The 17,531-nt window shown below is 44.9% G+C and overlaps 2 protein-coding genes across 3 annotated transcripts in view; both read left to right on the top strand.

Moving 5' to 3' along the window:
- The first annotated feature begins 73 nt into the window (after window positions 1-73).
- cdan1 (codanin 1) lies at window positions 74-8,531 on the top strand. Its single transcript, XM_068338437.1, has 28 exons — window positions 74-173; window positions 662-1,368; window positions 1,448-1,648; window positions 1,927-2,117; window positions 2,280-2,399; window positions 2,481-2,559; window positions 2,665-2,785; window positions 2,979-3,088; window positions 3,186-3,275; window positions 3,383-3,458; window positions 3,556-3,761; window positions 3,903-4,035; window positions 4,158-4,301; window positions 4,407-4,573; window positions 4,957-5,038; window positions 5,138-5,227; window positions 5,314-5,368; window positions 5,553-5,689; window positions 5,772-5,875; window positions 5,968-6,117; window positions 6,189-6,252; window positions 6,374-6,452; window positions 6,604-6,818; window positions 6,899-7,006; window positions 7,099-7,162; window positions 7,248-7,459; window positions 7,540-7,647; window positions 7,741-8,531. Exons 1-28 carry the CDS (start codon window positions 96-98, stop codon window positions 7,861-7,863), a joined length of 4,014 nt encoding a protein of 1,337 aa, XP_068194538.1. The 5' UTR covers window positions 74-95; the 3' UTR covers window positions 7,864-8,531.
- A 282-nt stretch (window positions 8,532-8,813) lies between these two features.
- Window positions 8,814-17,531, top strand: part of stard9 (StAR-related lipid transfer (START) domain containing 9) — a 29,050-nt gene continuing 20,332 nt past the window's right edge. For both annotated transcript variants that reach the window (XM_068338313.1, XM_068338312.1), the window contains exons 1-3: window positions 8,814-9,031; window positions 11,725-11,794; window positions 14,092-14,208. In XM_068338313.1, the coding sequence (XP_068194414.1) occupies window positions 8,985-9,031; window positions 11,725-11,794; window positions 14,092-14,208 (234 nt within the window). In that variant the 5' untranslated portion in view covers window positions 8,814-8,984. The remainder of the gene's footprint in view (window positions 9,032-11,724; window positions 11,795-14,091; window positions 14,209-17,531) is intronic.

The raw sequence follows: 17,531 nt of genomic DNA, 5'->3' as shown, positions 1-17,531 counted from the left end.
CGTGGTTGCATACGTCATACGCACTACGCGTCTGCGTGCCGTCTGACCCCGCCCACTCCCTCTCAGTGCTTAAACTGCGCAGCTCCGGGCCAGAAATGGCGGCTCTTTTGGAATCGCTCCTGTTGAAGAAAACGGATATTTTTGCAGTCTTGAACTGGCTGAAGAATGTTGAGGTTAGTCCGAAATGATTGGAAGAAACTACGGTGAGGTGTCGGCTAGCCGGCCGCTGTTATTTAGCCTGTTTAATGGAGTGACATCGCCGATAACAAATTGTAAACAAACTTTTAGCATAGCTCGCTAGTTAGCAAAGTTAGCTGCATCCTGGATGGGCTGGACTCCAGGCGAGAAGCTACGTTGCCAACTTTTCTGGGAGTCCTGTGGACATTTAGCTTTAAAACAGATCATAAATTGTTGTAATCGCTCACTACTGTTGTTATTATCATTACTACGTTAAAAGCGGTGTCTTTTAGCACATTGTTGGCTAGCTCCACTGGCTATTTTCTGCAGAAATGCCCTCAGCTGCTCAGCTAACTATTTACTTGCCTACCTAGCTGCTTGTTATGTTCATTAATCATAGTTTGCACAGTGTCAGTGTTCAGTTTCAGCTGTATAAATGTTGTATTTGTCACAGCTAATAATCACAGTCATCTGTCTCCAACAGGGGGGTGATAGCTTGGCCTTCAGTGAACTTGAGGTGACTGTCCACAAACAAGAATTTGTACCATTTCTTTTAAACTTTCTGAGAGAGCAGAGTAGCCAAGCACTAACCAATGGCCCCGCCACGCCAGCAAAGACCCCCAGCCGCTCCAGACCTGCAACACAGTCTCAGAGCATCACTGATAAAAGGAGCAGCAGACCTGCTGGTGGTGGAACCGGTTCTCGGACCACCAGCCGGATCCAGCTTTTTTCTTCGGCCTCCTCTGTGTCTTCCGGAAGTGAAGTGGACGCTTCAAGTCAGTCCGGGCCTCATTGTTTGAGTGGGATCAGTATCTTCAACAGTCCGTCCTTGACCACAGCATGGAGCCCTGGCTCCAGGCCTGCAGGCTCGGAGCGGCGCTCTGGCCAACGGATCAGTCTGGGAGACTACATCGTCTCTCCTCCCGATCTCCAGCCCAACCATAACTTCCAGTCACAGAAGGCCCGAAAGAGGAGTGGGGGCAGTACACTAATTTCAGCGCAAGGGCGCCATGGAGGACGTGGAGGACATCACAGTGAAGAGTCTGGACGTTGGGAGAGTCTGGGAAAGAGGTCGGGTAGAGGAGGACATGGTCGGATAACTGAGCACATCTCTCCTTCATCTGTTGGGCAGCTCAACTTCAGCAACTTGGAGGACTTCCCCCCTGTTGGATCTTCAGCTGTTTCATCTGTGTGAGTCCACATGATTGTCTGTAGAAGGAGATTGGTACTGGCTCCATCCTTCCATCTAACAGCTTCTGTTTTCCTTCAGGCCACCAAAACCATCAAGAAGAATAAACCCAACACCAGTCAGTGCAGAGCGGCCCCATTCCAAACCAAAGACCTGCTTCACCGCCACCCCTGTCAGTAAACATTCTACTCCAGTGTCAGCTGTAGAGGCGCAGGGGGCGTCAGGGACAGCGGGCTGTCCCACAAGTCTGCAGGAGGAGAGGGAGCTACTGAAGAGGGAGAAGTGAGTATACAGAATATTTCTTATCATAGTGGCATGAAAATGGGTCTAGTTCTGGTCGGATAAGGAGGAACTTTTCCAGTGTGACATGATATGGGTTGTTTGCTGTTCTACCTTATGGATTTGAGTTATTCTGAAATTTTGATGGATATGAACTGGACCTTGTGGTATCCCCATTCATGCACAAATTATTTGCACAATCACAAAAAGATTTGACAAGACAGAAATGCTAGCTGACTTTGTGACTTAGTCATGATTACAGATGTTTTTTTAACTTTTAGGACAAAGCGGGCCCAGCAGGTCAGCTGTCCTCTGACATCGACCCCTGACCCTTGCACACCCCCAAAATCAGAACCTAGGATGGGTTCTAAAGTAACCCCGGACCTCCAGACCTGCTGTCCGGAACCATCCAGAGTCACCTTCTGTCTGCAGCTTGACCTTCTGGCAGAGCTGTACTCTACCTGCATTTCTGGTAACTGACCACTAGATGGCGAGAAGAGAGTGGGGATAAACGGAATTCTTCTTCTTGTTTTCTTTTATCTTTCCTTTACGTGAAAGATATTTATACAGAGTAAAAATATAAAGATTGTTAAATTAGACAAGTTTATGAAGATGACTTTATTCTGTCTTTCAGAAAATCTGGTGCCGAACATTTTCCTGGAGCTTTTCTTTGTGATGCAGCTGCTGACTTCTCGCTCTCCACACACTCATGATGACGATGACAATCAGGGAAGTTTGTGTGCAGAGGATTCAGGTGTGAAATTAGTTTTCATATTACTTTAACCTTTAAATATTTTTTGAACTGGAACTCAGCCCATCTCGTTCACAATTTCAGACGTTCTGGAGCGATGTTTCCTGAGACAAGTACACAACTGTGTGTATTTTGCAGTGAAGGTCCTGGACAGTCAGTTTCAGTGAGTTGTTTTAGCTCTTATTCTGCTGAAGGATAAATATTTAATCAAACACGCCTCTCATTCTCGGTCGGGTTGCGGTGATTCCTAACGGTGTGATTCTGGCAGGTTGGTTGCTCAGTTGGATAAATGCACCCTTCGTCTGCTGGCAGAGAATGAGAGGGTGGCGTCTTTCTCTCTGGATCTCAGGGACCGTCTCACTCAGGCTCTGGACAGAAGCACAGCCAAGGTAACGCCACAGATGGACAGGGATGGTCATGTGATCACCTCTTTCTTTCCATATCTTTTATTCTTGTTTGATGAATGTGTTGTTAGTTGCTTTCTTTACTTAATTAATTACTAAAACTTTGGTCCATTTAATGTTCCAGAAAATTCTGCTCTACGGTTTTAGTTACGTTTTGAATCTCCTCTTGCTGTCCCAGCTCTCTCCTTCAGCTTCCATCTTCATCCACTCGGTCCCATTCCAGCCAGCGACCGACAACCGCTCCAACTTCAACAGCGACAAGGCTTTCCACACCTTCAAAAAGCAGAGGTACGCCTCAGTCTGATGTCAGCAGGAGGAGAAATGATCTCAAGCACCGCTGAACTTCGTCACCAGTTTAATGTTCATTTGACTTTGTGTTTCCCAGAGACGTTTTCTATGAAGTGTTACGAGAATGGGAGGACTTTCATAAAGAGCCAGGGTGGAGCTTCGACGCTGCTCTCGGGGGCAGAATAAGGCAAATACTTTTTTGATAAAAAAGCTTTTTGATTTTCTTATGGTTTATTCCAAAACTTAATCTGTGAAGTAAAAAAAATCAGTCTTATTTCTGCATCTTGTGTTTAGAGGAATGATGAGTCAGCTGACATCTGCTGGAAGCCACTCCCACTTTGCTCGTCTGTTTCTGAAGCAGCTCATTCAGGTTTGACCTCATTCAATCTCAGGATCCTTAAAACTCTTCCTAATCAAGTCAGAATTATTTCACGGATGTTTCATCATTTTAAACCATGTTGCTGTAGATGTGTAAAGGCCCCCGTGTGAACAGCTCCCCGGCCGATACTCCTGACGCCGACCTGCTGGGCATGCTGGGAGCCGACAGTCTGGGGCGCCTGAAGCGTCTGGAGGAGCGTCTCATTCGGCCCCAGGGGGTCGTCGGGCCCTGCCCCCCGCCATCTTTCCCCGGTCACCAGGAGTTCTTCAGAGACTTCATACAGACGGCGAGCTGGTAACCATCTCTACAGGAAGTTAGGGTGGCTGTGAAATAAAAATAAGCTGCGGCTGCACTCCTGATCATGGGCTCAGTGGGAGCAGCTGCTCCGGCCCGGTTCTTTCTGGGGTCTAACTCCTCTTCCCTCCTCTTCACCAGCTGCCAGCTGAACCAGCACCTCCAGGACAGCCTGTGTCAGCAGCTCCTCCAGCTGGACGAGGTGTCCATCCTGACTCCTCCTGCTCCCACTGGGGAGGGAGAGGAGGAGGGAGATGGAGACATGGAGCAGCAGGTATGACGAGCTTCTATTGTCAATCAGATGTGATAGACGTCCTGTTCATGAGGATGTTCCTCTCTGTGTTACATGTGTTGTGTCCATCGTGTCGACGCTTCTCTCTCCGCCCGCCTCCTCAGGACGAGATGCAGCGCTTCACCTCCGTGCTGCTCCTCGCTCGTCTCCTGGCCAAGTTCCTGGGATTCATTTCCTTTCTGCCGTACCAAACGTCCGAGAAGCTGTCCAGGGAGATACAGGAAGCTGCTGTCGCCCTGCGCAGTAAGGTGAGACGTAAACAGGAAATCGAACCAGTGTGGCCGACCTCTATGATCATGTTGTGTTGTTATCCCATCCAACATCGGCTCAGTTATGAATCCTTGTTCCCTCAGAGCGTTCCCGTTCTGGATGTTTGTGCTCTGCTGAGTGACAGCGTGAGGAGGAGGCGGACCATCCTGACTGTCCCCTGGATGGTGGAGTTCCTCTCCATGCTGGACTGTGTCGGTCCTCTGCTGCTGTGCTATCGGACGGCGCTGGGGACGCTGCTGCTCCTGTACAGGTCGGTGAAGGACAGTCATCGCTATAAAATACTAGAAGATAATATGACAAAGAATTCCAATGCATTTTTATCATTTTAAAGTTTTAGGAACATAATTTAAATTCCACTTACATATCTAAGCTGCTTGATATCCACACATTAGTTCAGAGGTTAGCGCTGTTATCTCAGTGTGGTTTTGCTCCTGGGGCTCCGTAGGGTTCAAGGAAGAGGTAAAATAAAAAGAGTTTAAGTTCTTATTCTTCACATGTTTCTTGAGCTTCTCAGTAAAACCGATGCAACCTTCTGCTGAGGGAGGAGGAGGCTGGAATGTGTCTGAAGAACAATCTGTCCTCAAAATGAAGTAAAATATTTCTTCCGTGATGTTTTTCACTGTTTTTTTGCAGGAGGATGCTGCTGAACCGATGTAGGGAGATGTGTTACCTGAACAAGCTTCTGTTGTTGTCTGTGTTGGGTTGGCTTTTCCAGGTGAGAAACAGTGTTTGGATTTTTTTTTTTTTATTCAATAGAACAAAAAAAATCTCAAAACCCTTTTTTGCTTTGTAATCCATCATTAATCTCATGCAGATCCCAGTGATTCCAGACAATGTCTTCTTCACCAGTGAGTTCACTGAGGTGGCCCGGCTGGAGGACGGCGTCTCGGCTGCTGCAGGCCTGGTGAGGAAAAAAATTTACCAACTGTGCATAAAATAATCAAAACTGCTTTTCATTTACACTCAGTTTGTTCTTTTGTTTTTTTACAGGATGGCATTCCTCTGGTGGATCAGCAGCTTCTCTACACATGCTGTCCGTTTCTAGGTCAGTGCATTGAGACCATCTGGAATATTTCATCTTTATCTTAGACTCGAATACTTAGTGTCTGAGAACAACCAGAAAAGGAAGACTTAAACCAGTCAGTCTCTGATGGGACGTCCTGCTCAATGGTTTCTTGTCAAGAGCAGCAAGAAGTTCCTTTATAATTCCACGTTTTTTTTGTTCACAGGTGAATTTCGGAAGCTCCTGGCTGCCTTTGTGTCTGGAAGCACGGGCAAGAACGGAGGCATCGTCCGCAAGATCACCCCAACTTCGGCTGAGCTCCGAGACACGCCCAATGGCAAAAGGTCGCACCAGAAACTGCAGGTGAGTCAGGAGGAGACATGGAGATGTGGAAGGACTTAAATTCATGTTTGCAGACGTATCATGCAGTGCTTAAATGTGACAGGTGGACCTGGAGCAGGCCTTCTTTCACAACCAGCCTCCGTCGCTGCGTCGCACCGTGGAGTTTGTGGCGGAGAGAGTCGGATCCAACGCCGTCAAGCACATGAAGTTAGTACCTCAGGGAGGGGTTGCTGTACAGATGTGTAGTGTGTGTTGTACAGATGTGGGTATCTATCTGCGTTGTCTGTCACCTCCTTCAGGGCCACGTTAGTGAGTGAGTTGGTGGAGCGAGGAGAGAAGATGCTGAGGAACGGTCTGGACTCGTCAAAGTCAAACCTTTCCAAACTGAACGACTCCATCTGCGCTCAGCTGTGTGTCACCGGACTGGGGGCCCTGGAAAAAGCCTCCAGGTGCGTCACACAAAAAACAAATGGAATCTGTCCTGACCTAAATGTCTCTCTTAACTGAAATCTGTTTGCAGGTTTTGCTGCGAGAAGAGTCCTGATGCCATCCGGGTCCTGCTTCCTGGTGAGACCTCTCCTGCTGTAAGTTCAGGGTCGCAACGTAAAGAACTAGATGATGTCAAAGTTAAACCTCTAGTGAGCTTCCAGGATTAGTTTAGAACAAAATAAATTCTGGATATCTTCTGTGTTGTGGACTCTACAGGTTCTGACCACGGCTGAAAACATCACCAAACGTCTGGCGACAGAAAAAGCTTGCAGCTGGCTGTCGGCTAACATCACCGGTAGAGAACGATCTCTGCTGTTACATGTGTCTGCTTTTAAATATAAATGACATAGAGGTTTCATAAGAAGTGTTCAAAAACACAAACATGATCCTGTAATGGGTCGATGGTTTTGTTGTCTGTCTAATTCCTCACTGTTGACCCTCTCCAGCTCTGATCAGACGAGAATGGAAGAGCCGTTACGACCGTGTGATGAAGGCATCAGGAATCCCGGTGGCTCCAGACTCTGTGAATCTGGATACTGTAGTGGAACTGGAGCAGTCCAACACTCCCAAGAGGAAGCAGGGAAGTGAGAGAACGCCATCCTGCCCCCCACACTGCAACCACAAAGCCCCTCTGCCCTCAGATGTCCTCATAGAGATGAAGGTATGCCTGCATTTCCTGTGTGCTTCATGAGGTCTGGATGCTCCAATGTTAAAAATGAATTGAATTTTCTTGTCATGTAGGAGCTGCTGAGCGTCGCCGTTGGTCCCAGGACTGATGAGGAGCTACCAACCAGCGCTCAGATCAAATTCCTGCTGCAGAGAGTGAGAGAGATGCTCACCTGCAGAAAGGTACTGCAGATACGAGGGCAGCAACAAAGCAATGAACCATGGAGTTGCTGACCTTTACCAGGATTCATTCCTGTCTTTATCTCTTGCTTTAGTTCTCCACTGTGGTGTCGGAGCAGATGCTGCTGAACTCCACCGTCCTGCTGGCCTGCAAACTGGGTAACCACGTCTTTGAGATGCGTTTAAAACGGATTTAATCGTAATACTGGCTCACATTCAGGCCGGTGTGTGTGTGTCTGTTCAGTGTCTGCAGATCTGCCGCTGCTCCCTCCGTCTGGTTCCGGTGGAGGCGATGGGGTCGTGCAGGATTCTTGTTCGGAGGCGGAGCCTCCCGTCAGAGCACTGCTGGAGCAGCTCGCTGAGCTATGGGAAGGAGAATGGAGTTCGCCCGCCCCCCTCCACCTGCTCTTCACCCCGCTGAGCGTCACAGCGGTGCTGAAGGCCAGTGACTCAGAGGTACGTCCACGACAGCTGTGGCTGATGCAGATGTGGTTCGGCTGTCCTTACCTTTTTGTCATGTTTTATTGTCTTTACAGTGGAACAACTACCTGTTTCTGGTGAGACAGCTGGTTGACAGAGGAATCCTGAGCGAGGAAGAAGTTGCATCTCATTGGAAGAAGTTGACAAACTTGGCGTTGCAAGCGGTGAGGGTTCAGGCGTGGCACATTTTTCCTGAGTCATTAACTTTACTGGTGATTTAACCTCTTTTTTTTTTCCTGCTGTGTTGCTCATTTCAGAAGCTGATGGAACATTTTCAGTTGCACTCTCAGAGCCTTTTACCTCCCTCTCCTCTGGCTGAGCTTCAGAGCTGCATGGACGTGCTGCAGGTCTCACAACAGACAGTAGAGGGCGCCACATGACAGCAGAATCCTCCACACAACATCATCTGAGAAAGAAAGAGTTTGAGGATTTATCGGCTGCACACTCTTTATGAACTTCAGATCAGTGTTTTGGGAATCCCTCTGTGTCTCGGCTACAAGAGATCCAGAAAGCCAGGGACCACACTGCATCACAATAAGATAAGCCTGATAAGCCGTCCCTGAAGCAAATGGAAATGACATTGACATAATATTATAGAAAAGTCTGCTGCTTAACCCCCCCCCCGTCCCACCAAAAAAAACCATGTATACCCTGAAACTCAAAATGGAATTACTTCTAACAAAATATACAATTTATTGTCTAGTTTTTATATGTATGATTCTTATAAGCAAGCCATAGTTTATTGAAAAACATGTTGAGTTACCTTCTAATGAAAGAGCTTTTGTTCTTTTAAGGCTCCCAAATTAACAGTCTAGCCGTCAAGGTCAACGTGAGTGACTCTGTATGTTTCATGGATGCAAGGATGTGTTTGTGATTGCTATTGTTCATATTGAACGAGGCTTTTAAAGCTAAACATTTTTATGTTCCAAAGTTAAAAATATCACAATAAAGATTTGGAGTATTCTGGATCAAACTTTGTCATCCTTATATGGAAATATGTCAAAGCTCAGGATGTGATATATCAAACCAGACAAAAAAATGTAATCCCAGTTCAAACCGCGCTGTATTTAAATAATAACAGTCGTATTAAACAGATTTGTCCCAGTTAGATGGGAGTTTCCTTTATCTCCTCCCTGGTTGTCTAGCAGGAAGCTTGAATTTAAGCGTTAAATTAGGAATCCTACTATGGTGAAGGTATTACCCACCCTACTCTTATTCTGATTGGTTTAACCGCTTGACATTTACTAAATTAGCCAATTAGAGAAGGAGGGCGGGTCTTGGCATCATCATAGTAGGATCTGTAAAATCGCTCTCGAGACTTTCGGAAAGTCGGCGGGCGCTTCAAGCCGCGACCAGCCGGTGGAGGTGGCCTGAGGAGCGGATAGAAGGACGCTCTCCTCCCGCTCTGTCGGGCTGAAATGCCAGAAGAACGATTATGCTCAGACGGGAAATATTGTTTTTCTCCAAAGCTCCGAGTTAAAAAGCTGTTAACATCTCCGTAATGGCCAACGTTAAAGTTGCCATTCGAGTCCGTCCACTCAACGCAAGGTAAGTCAACTAAATATCTAATAGCTCGTTAAACATTAGCAAGCATTAATTACCTCCTAACGACTTAAATCCAGTTAAACTATTAAAAAAACAAATTAAACAACTGTTTATTTTTCAGAGTTTATTGTAATTGTCTCCTAGTTTATATTTATAACATTTATTGTCAGTCGCTGTAATTCTGCTAGCTTCTTTACGGATAAAAACTTCTCATGTTAAGCTAATAATGTTAATTTCTTTCTTTTTTTACTAGCTAGTTATAAGTTATCCTGGTTAGTTAACTAGTTGGTAAAACTCTGGTGCACATGGTGAGTTGTGACAACTGTGTGCGTCACTCGTTGACAGTAGTGTACATTAAGCTAGGTTAAAGTAATAACACGGTAATGACACAGCAAAAATCATGCTAATGCTGTCATAGAAATATAATTTTATATATTTTAAACGCTTTTTGGTTCATGCTGGAGATGTCTCTAAAAGTTTTGTAGTCGTTTTTTAACTCTTTTTGTGTTCGGGTGGACTTGTTGTCAGAGAAAAGTTCATTCAGTTTTGATTTAATAAACTTTTTTTTTTCTCTTCAAAATCATTAAATTTTTGCGCTTTTTTAGCTTTAGTCACGCGCTAAAGGCCCTTTAAATTAAATTAAATTAAATTAAATTAAATTAAAACCAAATAAGATGTTCCCTCCCTCAGGGTTCTGTTCAAGGGGAAAGTATCATGGACCCTCATCTTTAATTAAGACCTACTTTAAAAAATAAGGTCTCCATTTTTATTGTAGTTTATTAATAATTTATTATGATTATTACTTTTGCAGTTAACCCATTGTGTGTTATCAATTTTATAAAAATTTGACAGGTAGTTTTTATGTGATCCTGCTAACAAACACTAACAAAAGTATTGCCTTCCTAGTTGATGACGATTAAGGTAATATGAATAACAATAATAAAAATAAAAATAGGACAATCAAAATTAAAAAAGCCCAGACCTGATCAATTGGATCCTTTTTGTTGAGGGGGGGTCACAATAACAGAGGGGTAGAGATTTGACACTGCCCCCTACAGGTTTGCGAGACAATTGAGGGTTCAGAGTTGGATTTATGTACCTGAGAAGGTAGGAAGTTCTACCCAGACCAGAATCAGAACCAGATCCTCCATTGTGGACAATCAGACTTTATTTTCTAAGTCATAAACTACTGCTGGTAAACATAATTCCAGATGCTGTGGGTAGGTGACATCATTTTGTTTTAGTCTGGAAACCGTCAGTGGTGTTGGCATAGCTAAAAAACTCTGCTGCTTTCTAATTAATCAATCCACCAATAATTTGTACCTGCAGTTTTTTGGTCATTTCAGGCATTAATTCTGAATATTTCTGCTCAAATGCATGGAAAAAGTTTTACTGTGTGGTGGAATCTACTCTTGAAGCAGCAAAGTATTGCAGAGAGGCTGTAAAACTTTGCTGCAGCACCTCAGATTACTACAGCATGTTGAGTCGGAGGCATTCAGGGTCTGATTGTACTATATAGAAAATTGAATCCTGCAGGATGTTTTGCAGGATTGATCTGCGGTAGCATAACAAAGCTTGATTCGGGCCATGAAGGACTGGACAATGACTCTTTTAGCAGGTCTTCCTGCTGTTTGCATCACAAAAGAATTTCAGATACATAATGTTCTCTGTCATGCAAATGCCTTCTTCCTCATGCCTGCTACTCCTCTTCTCTGTTCCTTAAGTGACAGCTGCATTCCCTCACTTTTACATTGGGTCTGCTGTGTGACACTGATCCATTGGTCAGCTGCATTCCTCATTCGACCAGGCATACAGTTGTGTTGCTCTTTGTTTTCGTTCACCAGTGGGATCCAGCCCCCCCCCCCCCCCCCAGTATGAATGCAAGCAGCCTCTCACATATGTAGAAAACATGTTGGCTCGATTGTGAAGCTATTCAACTCAAGGTTGTATCAAAAACACATTTTTACTGTTTTCCAACCTCCCCGACGGAGCCTAAGATGGAAAGCTGGTGGTTTTGGGTTGGGACACTTTGCTGGGGTTGGCAAAATGAGCCCTGCATGGCGGAGCATAAGGGGAGGACCCTCCCCGTCAGCCCCCAACCTTCGCCGTTGTTATCGCTCCTGGAGATCCAAGTCCTCCCAGCGCTGTGATGATTGCCTCCTGTTACACATTTGTTGCATCAGATGTGTTCGGTCCAGCTGCTGAGACGCACACATAGCTCGACTGACCTTGTTTCACACACACTGATCTACGCTGTCTAAATACAGGACAAGACTGGTGTCGGTGTCAGACTGGAAACAGTGTTTGAGTTTCACTCTGAAACCGGTGATTTCATGGACCTCAGACCACAGATTTGTTGTGATTACTGTCATGTGATGCCCTCAATTCAAGCAGAACTAGTCTTAATTTTTCTGGACACCCTCTCAATTATATCGGCATGAGTTCTTTATGTGTGTTTGTGTGAATGTAGCATGAATGTCCATGCTTAGTTTGACGATGGCCAGGTGACTCTAATGTCATTAAACCACAACTATGATAAAATCAGCTTGAAATGTTGACAAAAAAATACCAAAATGTTGTTAAAAATTTTTAAAATATTTCCATAATTTCTTCCGATTTCTCTTCCTTGTCAGAAATGTGAATCTCTTTTCTTTAGCGTTGATCTTTACTGACTTGTCTTTTCTGGTTGTCAACAGGGAGAGTGTGGATGGAGGACGGCTGGCCGTACAGGTGGAGGACAAGTTTGTGAAGATCCGAAATGTGAAGGTGAGTATTTCCTGGTGAAAGGAAAGTGTGTGTGGATCATATCCATCACAACAGGATGTTTATAGCCTTTGGTTGGCCTTTTCCTGCTTTATGTCACTGTTGTTTATTGTAAGTTTTGAGCTCACACACACACACACACACACACACACACACAAACACACACACACACACACACACACACACACACACACACAGACACACACACACACACACACACAGACACACACGCAGGTCGGGAGACCCTTCAGAGATGAACAAAGGGCAACAAAACACTTTCAGCTCATACTTCTTTTGTTCAGGCCTTCTTTTCTTGCTGGTTTTTTCTCCCGTCATCAACATCATTGATATGTAAACCCTCCTTAGACAATGGATCTGTAGTGCTGAAGGATAAGATCATTCATATGATGTCATTAACACCATTGTGGAAATTATGGAAAACAGCATGAATGATGAAATATATATGGAAACCAGTACGACCAGTATGCTAAGTGATAACAATCTGTCTAATAATCAGTTCAGGGTTCTTCGTCATGTTGGTGGTTCCTCCCTCCACACTGCTGAAGCTTTTACTGGGAGACGGGAGTGGGATTAGCGTTCATCAGTGGAGAGAAAAGTTTATCCTCTATTGTCTCAGGGGTTTACAACAACTACATCACAACTATAACACAACTTCAACACAACTACAACAACAACAACTCGAGACACACTGAAACAGGTGAAACAGGATACGGCAGTAAAACAGTGTGTGTTGTCTGGTAATGATTTTTGTGTGTTTGACACCGTTTTGTAAACTGATTCCTTTGCCCCTTACCGACCTGCTGCGTCAGGTGACCGAGTCGACCCTTCTGGTTGGTTGATCCGTGCTGCTTGCAGACAGTCTGGCACTGGTTCTGCAGCAGCACTTAGTTTTCCATTGTGAGTGTTTGTGTGAGCCGATCCTGAGATTATCAAACACTGGAAGGTGCAAACACACAAAAGAACCACATTACTGCGCACACATCTGAAGAGCTTTGATAAGAACCACCGCTTTGGTTTTTTTGGGGGGAGGAGAGGGTCTGTTCGCAATTACGTGATGGGGAGAAGACACACATGGCCTCCTCCTGCTCTGGAACCAGATCAAGAAGACTCCAGGGCCCTCAGGGTCCCACAGGAATAATTATTAATGGAAACTGGGACAGATTGGAGAATCTGAGACGATAAACACAAAGCCAAAACAAACTATCAAACACACTGAACCGCATTCAAGTCAAAACTTGATTAATCGCGTTAGGGGTCGTCTGTTTCAGGAGCGTCGCCTGCTGCTGGCGTCGCTTTGAGATGATCGTGGTCTTTACAAACGTGCTGGAGGGGGAGTCAAACCACCCTTCAGGGGAGGAAGAGCTCTGTGTTGCCTAATGCTGTAGTAGAACAGAGAAATACTACTTACACTCGTGTTTGAGTGGATTCTTCTCTGGATGATTATTTTCATAAGCTCAGTTGGATCCTCCTCTTAGCCATCCACCAAAATATTTAACCCTGAACCTGCAGGAGTGACGGTTCAGAAAACTCACACAAGTCTTCAGCGTCAAGAAAACCCCTCTAAAAAGAAAATTCTGACTTTATCTTCCCACCCAGTGGAGACAGAATCACTGCCTTTAACAGGAAGAACTCTTGAGCAGGTCCCACATAAAAGGTGGGCAGTGTTTTGCACTTAACGGGTAAAGAAATGTAAAGAAATGGCGAGTTACCTTTGGTCATATAGTGATATGTGGACATGTGTGAACATGGGACACGTGGCCAAGTATTCAGCTTAGTTTAAATGTTCCTTTTTAAAAGTGCAGCTTCTTTAATTTATATCAAAACTGTTTACCTGAAAAGGGATCAGTGAATCCAACAATCCTGAGGCAAACGTTCTCCATAGATCAGCTCACCTGAGAACGGCATATTAAAAATGCCAACGCAGGAACAAGCGAGCGTCACAAATTGAAGAATGCAGCTTTATTATCTGGGACAACATTGTGTTTGTTGGTCTGTTGTGTCTCGACAAGCCTGGAACGGGATGGTTGGTAAGCAGAAAGGTGTTGATGCAGTGAGGCGGATAAACCTGTCGCTGATGAATGGAAACCGCTGACTGGTTGTTCCACACCATGAACACAAGCTGTAGTACCTCCCTCTAACCACTGGGAGGAATCACTTATATGACCAGTTAATAGATGTCTGAAACATGTTTTTATTCATTCATTCATTTGTTCTTAGAAAATAACCCTACTGTATTTCCTGGCTGGTGAATTAACCCTCCTCTCCTGTCCCTTCTGAAGCTGGATGGGCGTTCTGATGGAGCTGTGGATTCCAGGGAGAAGCTCCTGGAGTTCTGTTTTGACTACTGCTACTGGTCGGTGGACCCTGCAGACCCCCACTACGCCTCACAGGAGGAGGTAACCGCTGCGTGATGACTCTAAAGAAGGCACTGATGCAATCGTGGGTCCATTAACTTCATATTCAGGCTTTAGGGTGAATAAAAACTGGTGAGACCCTCCAGGATTCAGACCCAAGTTCTCTTTCTGTGGTTAAATTTGTACATAATGCATGTCTGCAGTCAATGCTGCAGCAAATGTTAGCATGTCTGCAGATATTACTGAGCCCATTCATGGAGTTTAATCCTCTATGAGAAGCTTTAAGATGCATCAACAACTTCATGATATCATCATGTAGTTAATTGATGTTTTACTATGTTGTTGTGGGAGATTACCTGCTTATTTACTTACTTAGCAACATGCTATTTAGTGGGCAGAGCAGTGTGAGAGTTTTTAATGATTTCTGAAGCGTGCGGATGGAACCAATAGCACCCCTGGGTCATTGGTAAGGAAGCCTACATCCTCTGGTTCTGTTTTCATGCCATGTTTGATTCCATCCAACCAGAGGAGACCCTCCATTCCAGGACCATAAGTCGACTCTGAGCAAACATTTGTCATGAGAGGAAAGCTCAACAACATGTGTGTGTATGTAGTATGTTTTACACAGATGGCCACTGAGGGAATATGATATCAGTTCCATCTGTTACCCAGAAGTCTTTGCTTCACAATTAGAAACGGCTCACTTGTCATGTCCAGCTTTTGATTTGCTGATCAGATATAATTTCTCTCTGTGATTGGAGGGTGTTGCTGGAACAGCTTCCTGTCAAGAGGAAGTGGTGACCAGTTACACAACAGGAAGTCTTTCTAAAGGAATTCTGTTTTCGTTCATTTGTAAATTAATTGTGGAGCAAACAGGCGGCACCCCTCGTTTTAAATCCACCACTCCGACGCTGTCATCCATCCTATCACAGATGTCTTTGTTCGTCTTCATCGCCTACAGGATGCTGAGTTGCAGACATACTTCATCCTCTGACTTTGGCTGCCGTTATCCTCAGCAGAGTTTTGTCAAATCACAGTCCGGTCACCACAAGACATTCCTTTGTCCACCCGTGGTGGGCGAGATGACGAGCAAAAGGCTGGATTTAAATCTAACCTCTTCTTCTGTGCCACAATCCAGAGCATTGTCCTCAGATGTCAGCCTTTTGCTGATCGAGTCACAATGTGAAATAACCAGCATCTAATGGTGAAATCATAAAAAACTGCGTATGAGGGCAGCGAACGAGAGTAAAAATCTGAAAAATCTGAAAACAGTGCTGGAACGGTCCAGTAATGTCACGTCATCTGTTTGCTGCCTGGTAAAAGTTATGTACTGTAGTTCAGTTAGTCTCTGATTCGCTCTCCTCCTCCTTCCAGGAGTCACATTTACAATATATTAACTGATTTATGTTACCTGATATTAAGAGATAAAACCTCTGAGGCTTATCTGCTGCATCTCTAAAGACACAATCAGCTAAAAATAATCAGAAATATCATGTGACTCATCATCAGCACGAGGAGTAGATAATGACCGACTTTTCTTTTTTTGATTTACTGTTAATGAGTGTGGACTATTATCACATGTTCACCTCTGGGCTGTGTTTTGGTTATTCTTGTTAAAAATAAGCTAAACCTTGTTATCCTCATTAGTTTTTAACAGACTGAGACAGGAGAGAAGGCCTGCTGCCACCGCTGCCTGTATTTTTAACACATTAATGAGTTGTTGTTGGCAGAGCTGTTGTTGCTTTTGGCTTACATCTGATGTCTTTACACTCCACTACAAAAAAATGACTGCACATTATTCAGAACTTTCACTACATACCGTGTACATATACAGTAATCCTCGAGATGCAACACAGATCGACGGCTTGTATCTCAAATAACTTTATTCTTTAATCCCCTCTTCTTGATATACATTATTTGTTACTTTTTTCCCCATACATAGTGGGTATTCTGTGTGCTTTGCTTGCATGTACTGCTGTAACATCCTAATGTCCCAGCCTGGGATGAATAAAGTAAATATTTTATCTCAAAGTTTAGCAAAGTTTGGGGCTTTTCAGAGGGATTTGTTCTGAATTTGTCTCATCCCCTTGAGACTCAGACAATCTCTGCTTGAATGAGACAAAATAAGATAACCTCCCTCTTTTCCGGTCTAATTTGATCCCATAACCCCCCAGAGACTCCGCCCCTGCATCCCCTGCGCTATGCACCCACATCCATCCATCAAACTAGGTGGGAGCAGAGGTGCATGTGGTCTCTTCAGGGACACACTAGCATGTAGATATGGTTGTGAGCTGGACTCACAGGATGGGGGCTTTTAGGTTGTGTATTTGGGTGAAATAGGCCTGGCTGAGAGGAGCGAGAAGGGCTCCCCCAAGTAGGTTCTGACAGAGAAGCGTTACCAGTTGTTAATGGAAGCCAGCTGTTTTTACGTTCGAGTGAAGCGTGGCTGTGAGAACGCTGCTTTTGATTTTTAGGGTCTAATAAAACTATTTTTCCACTATTAAACAGAAACATGTTAATCTGACTGTTACATTAAGAAACAAGAGAGTAAAGTGAAAGACAAGCTGACGTTTGAGAAACCGATGATAGGCGAAGAGAAAGAGGAATTCTTGGAGTAGAGGAGGAGAAGTGGGCCAGTGGGGTGGAGGTGGGGCGGGGGGGGGGGGTTCGCTGCGCCTCTGCAGCCCCCCCGGCTCTCGCCTGCCAAACTCACAGCTGCCTCGCTAAGTGATTTTATGCAGTTAAATTTCAGGGCAAAGACGTCAGAGCTGGGGATTTGTCTCGGAGCACAATGCTGGTTTTGATTGTCAGGCTAGCTGGGGCTCCCCCTCCTCTTCCTCCTCTTCGCCCCCCCCCCTCTGTTGATATAGTCTTTCTAGGTCTGTGTGTCAGTAGTGCTGCAGAAAGCGTAGCATGAATCCTCCACATTCATGAACGCATCTCCTCCCCGTCGTGGTTCTAGACTGAACCCTTTGTAAACAAGTCCCCAAACAAACTCATGCTGTCAGCAAAGAAACATGAGCTCCAGGATGAAACAGCACAGATGTGCTGTTTGTTAGTACATCTGGACAGAAAGCCTGCAGATGTTTCTCCACAATCAGGAGAACGTATTGCAGAACAGTTCAGAATCAGGAGCACAAGACCAAACTGGACCAGGTTGTACAGTATGGTGGTGGGAAAGGAGAAGCGAAAGAAGAGACAGATTCACACGGAGAACAAGAGGAAGCTGCTTGGCTCGAGTTCAACCACGCTCTCGTTTGGGACAGAATTTATAGGTCAAATTAGCATCGAGGGCTGGGGAAGGCTGCAGGAGAGGGAGGGAGTAGAGACAAACAGATCAGCTGCTCCTCATTACTCAGGCCTCC

Source organism: Antennarius striatus, chromosome 17 (genome assembly GCF_040054535.1).
Source record: "Antennarius striatus isolate MH-2024 chromosome 17, ASM4005453v1, whole genome shotgun sequence".
In the NCBI taxonomy this organism is placed as follows: domain Eukaryota; kingdom Metazoa; phylum Chordata; class Actinopteri; order Lophiiformes; family Antennariidae; genus Antennarius; species Antennarius striatus.
This window is presented reverse-complemented; position numbering and strand designations above follow the sequence as displayed.

Excerpts from the sequence above, each read along its gene's own strand:
- cdan1 (XM_068338437.1), top strand. The coding sequence starts at position 96 with ATGGCGGCTCTTTTGGAATCGCTCCTGTTGAAGAAAACGGATATTTTT. Across the intron at positions 2,400-2,480 it reads TTTGTGTGCAGAGGATTCAG|ACGTTCTGGAGCGATGTTTC; the intron begins GTGTGAAATTAG and ends TCACAATTTCAG. Across the intron at positions 3,089-3,185 it reads CACACCTTCAAAAAGCAGAG|AGACGTTTTCTATGAAGTGT; the intron begins GTACGCCTCAGT and ends TGTGTTTCCCAG.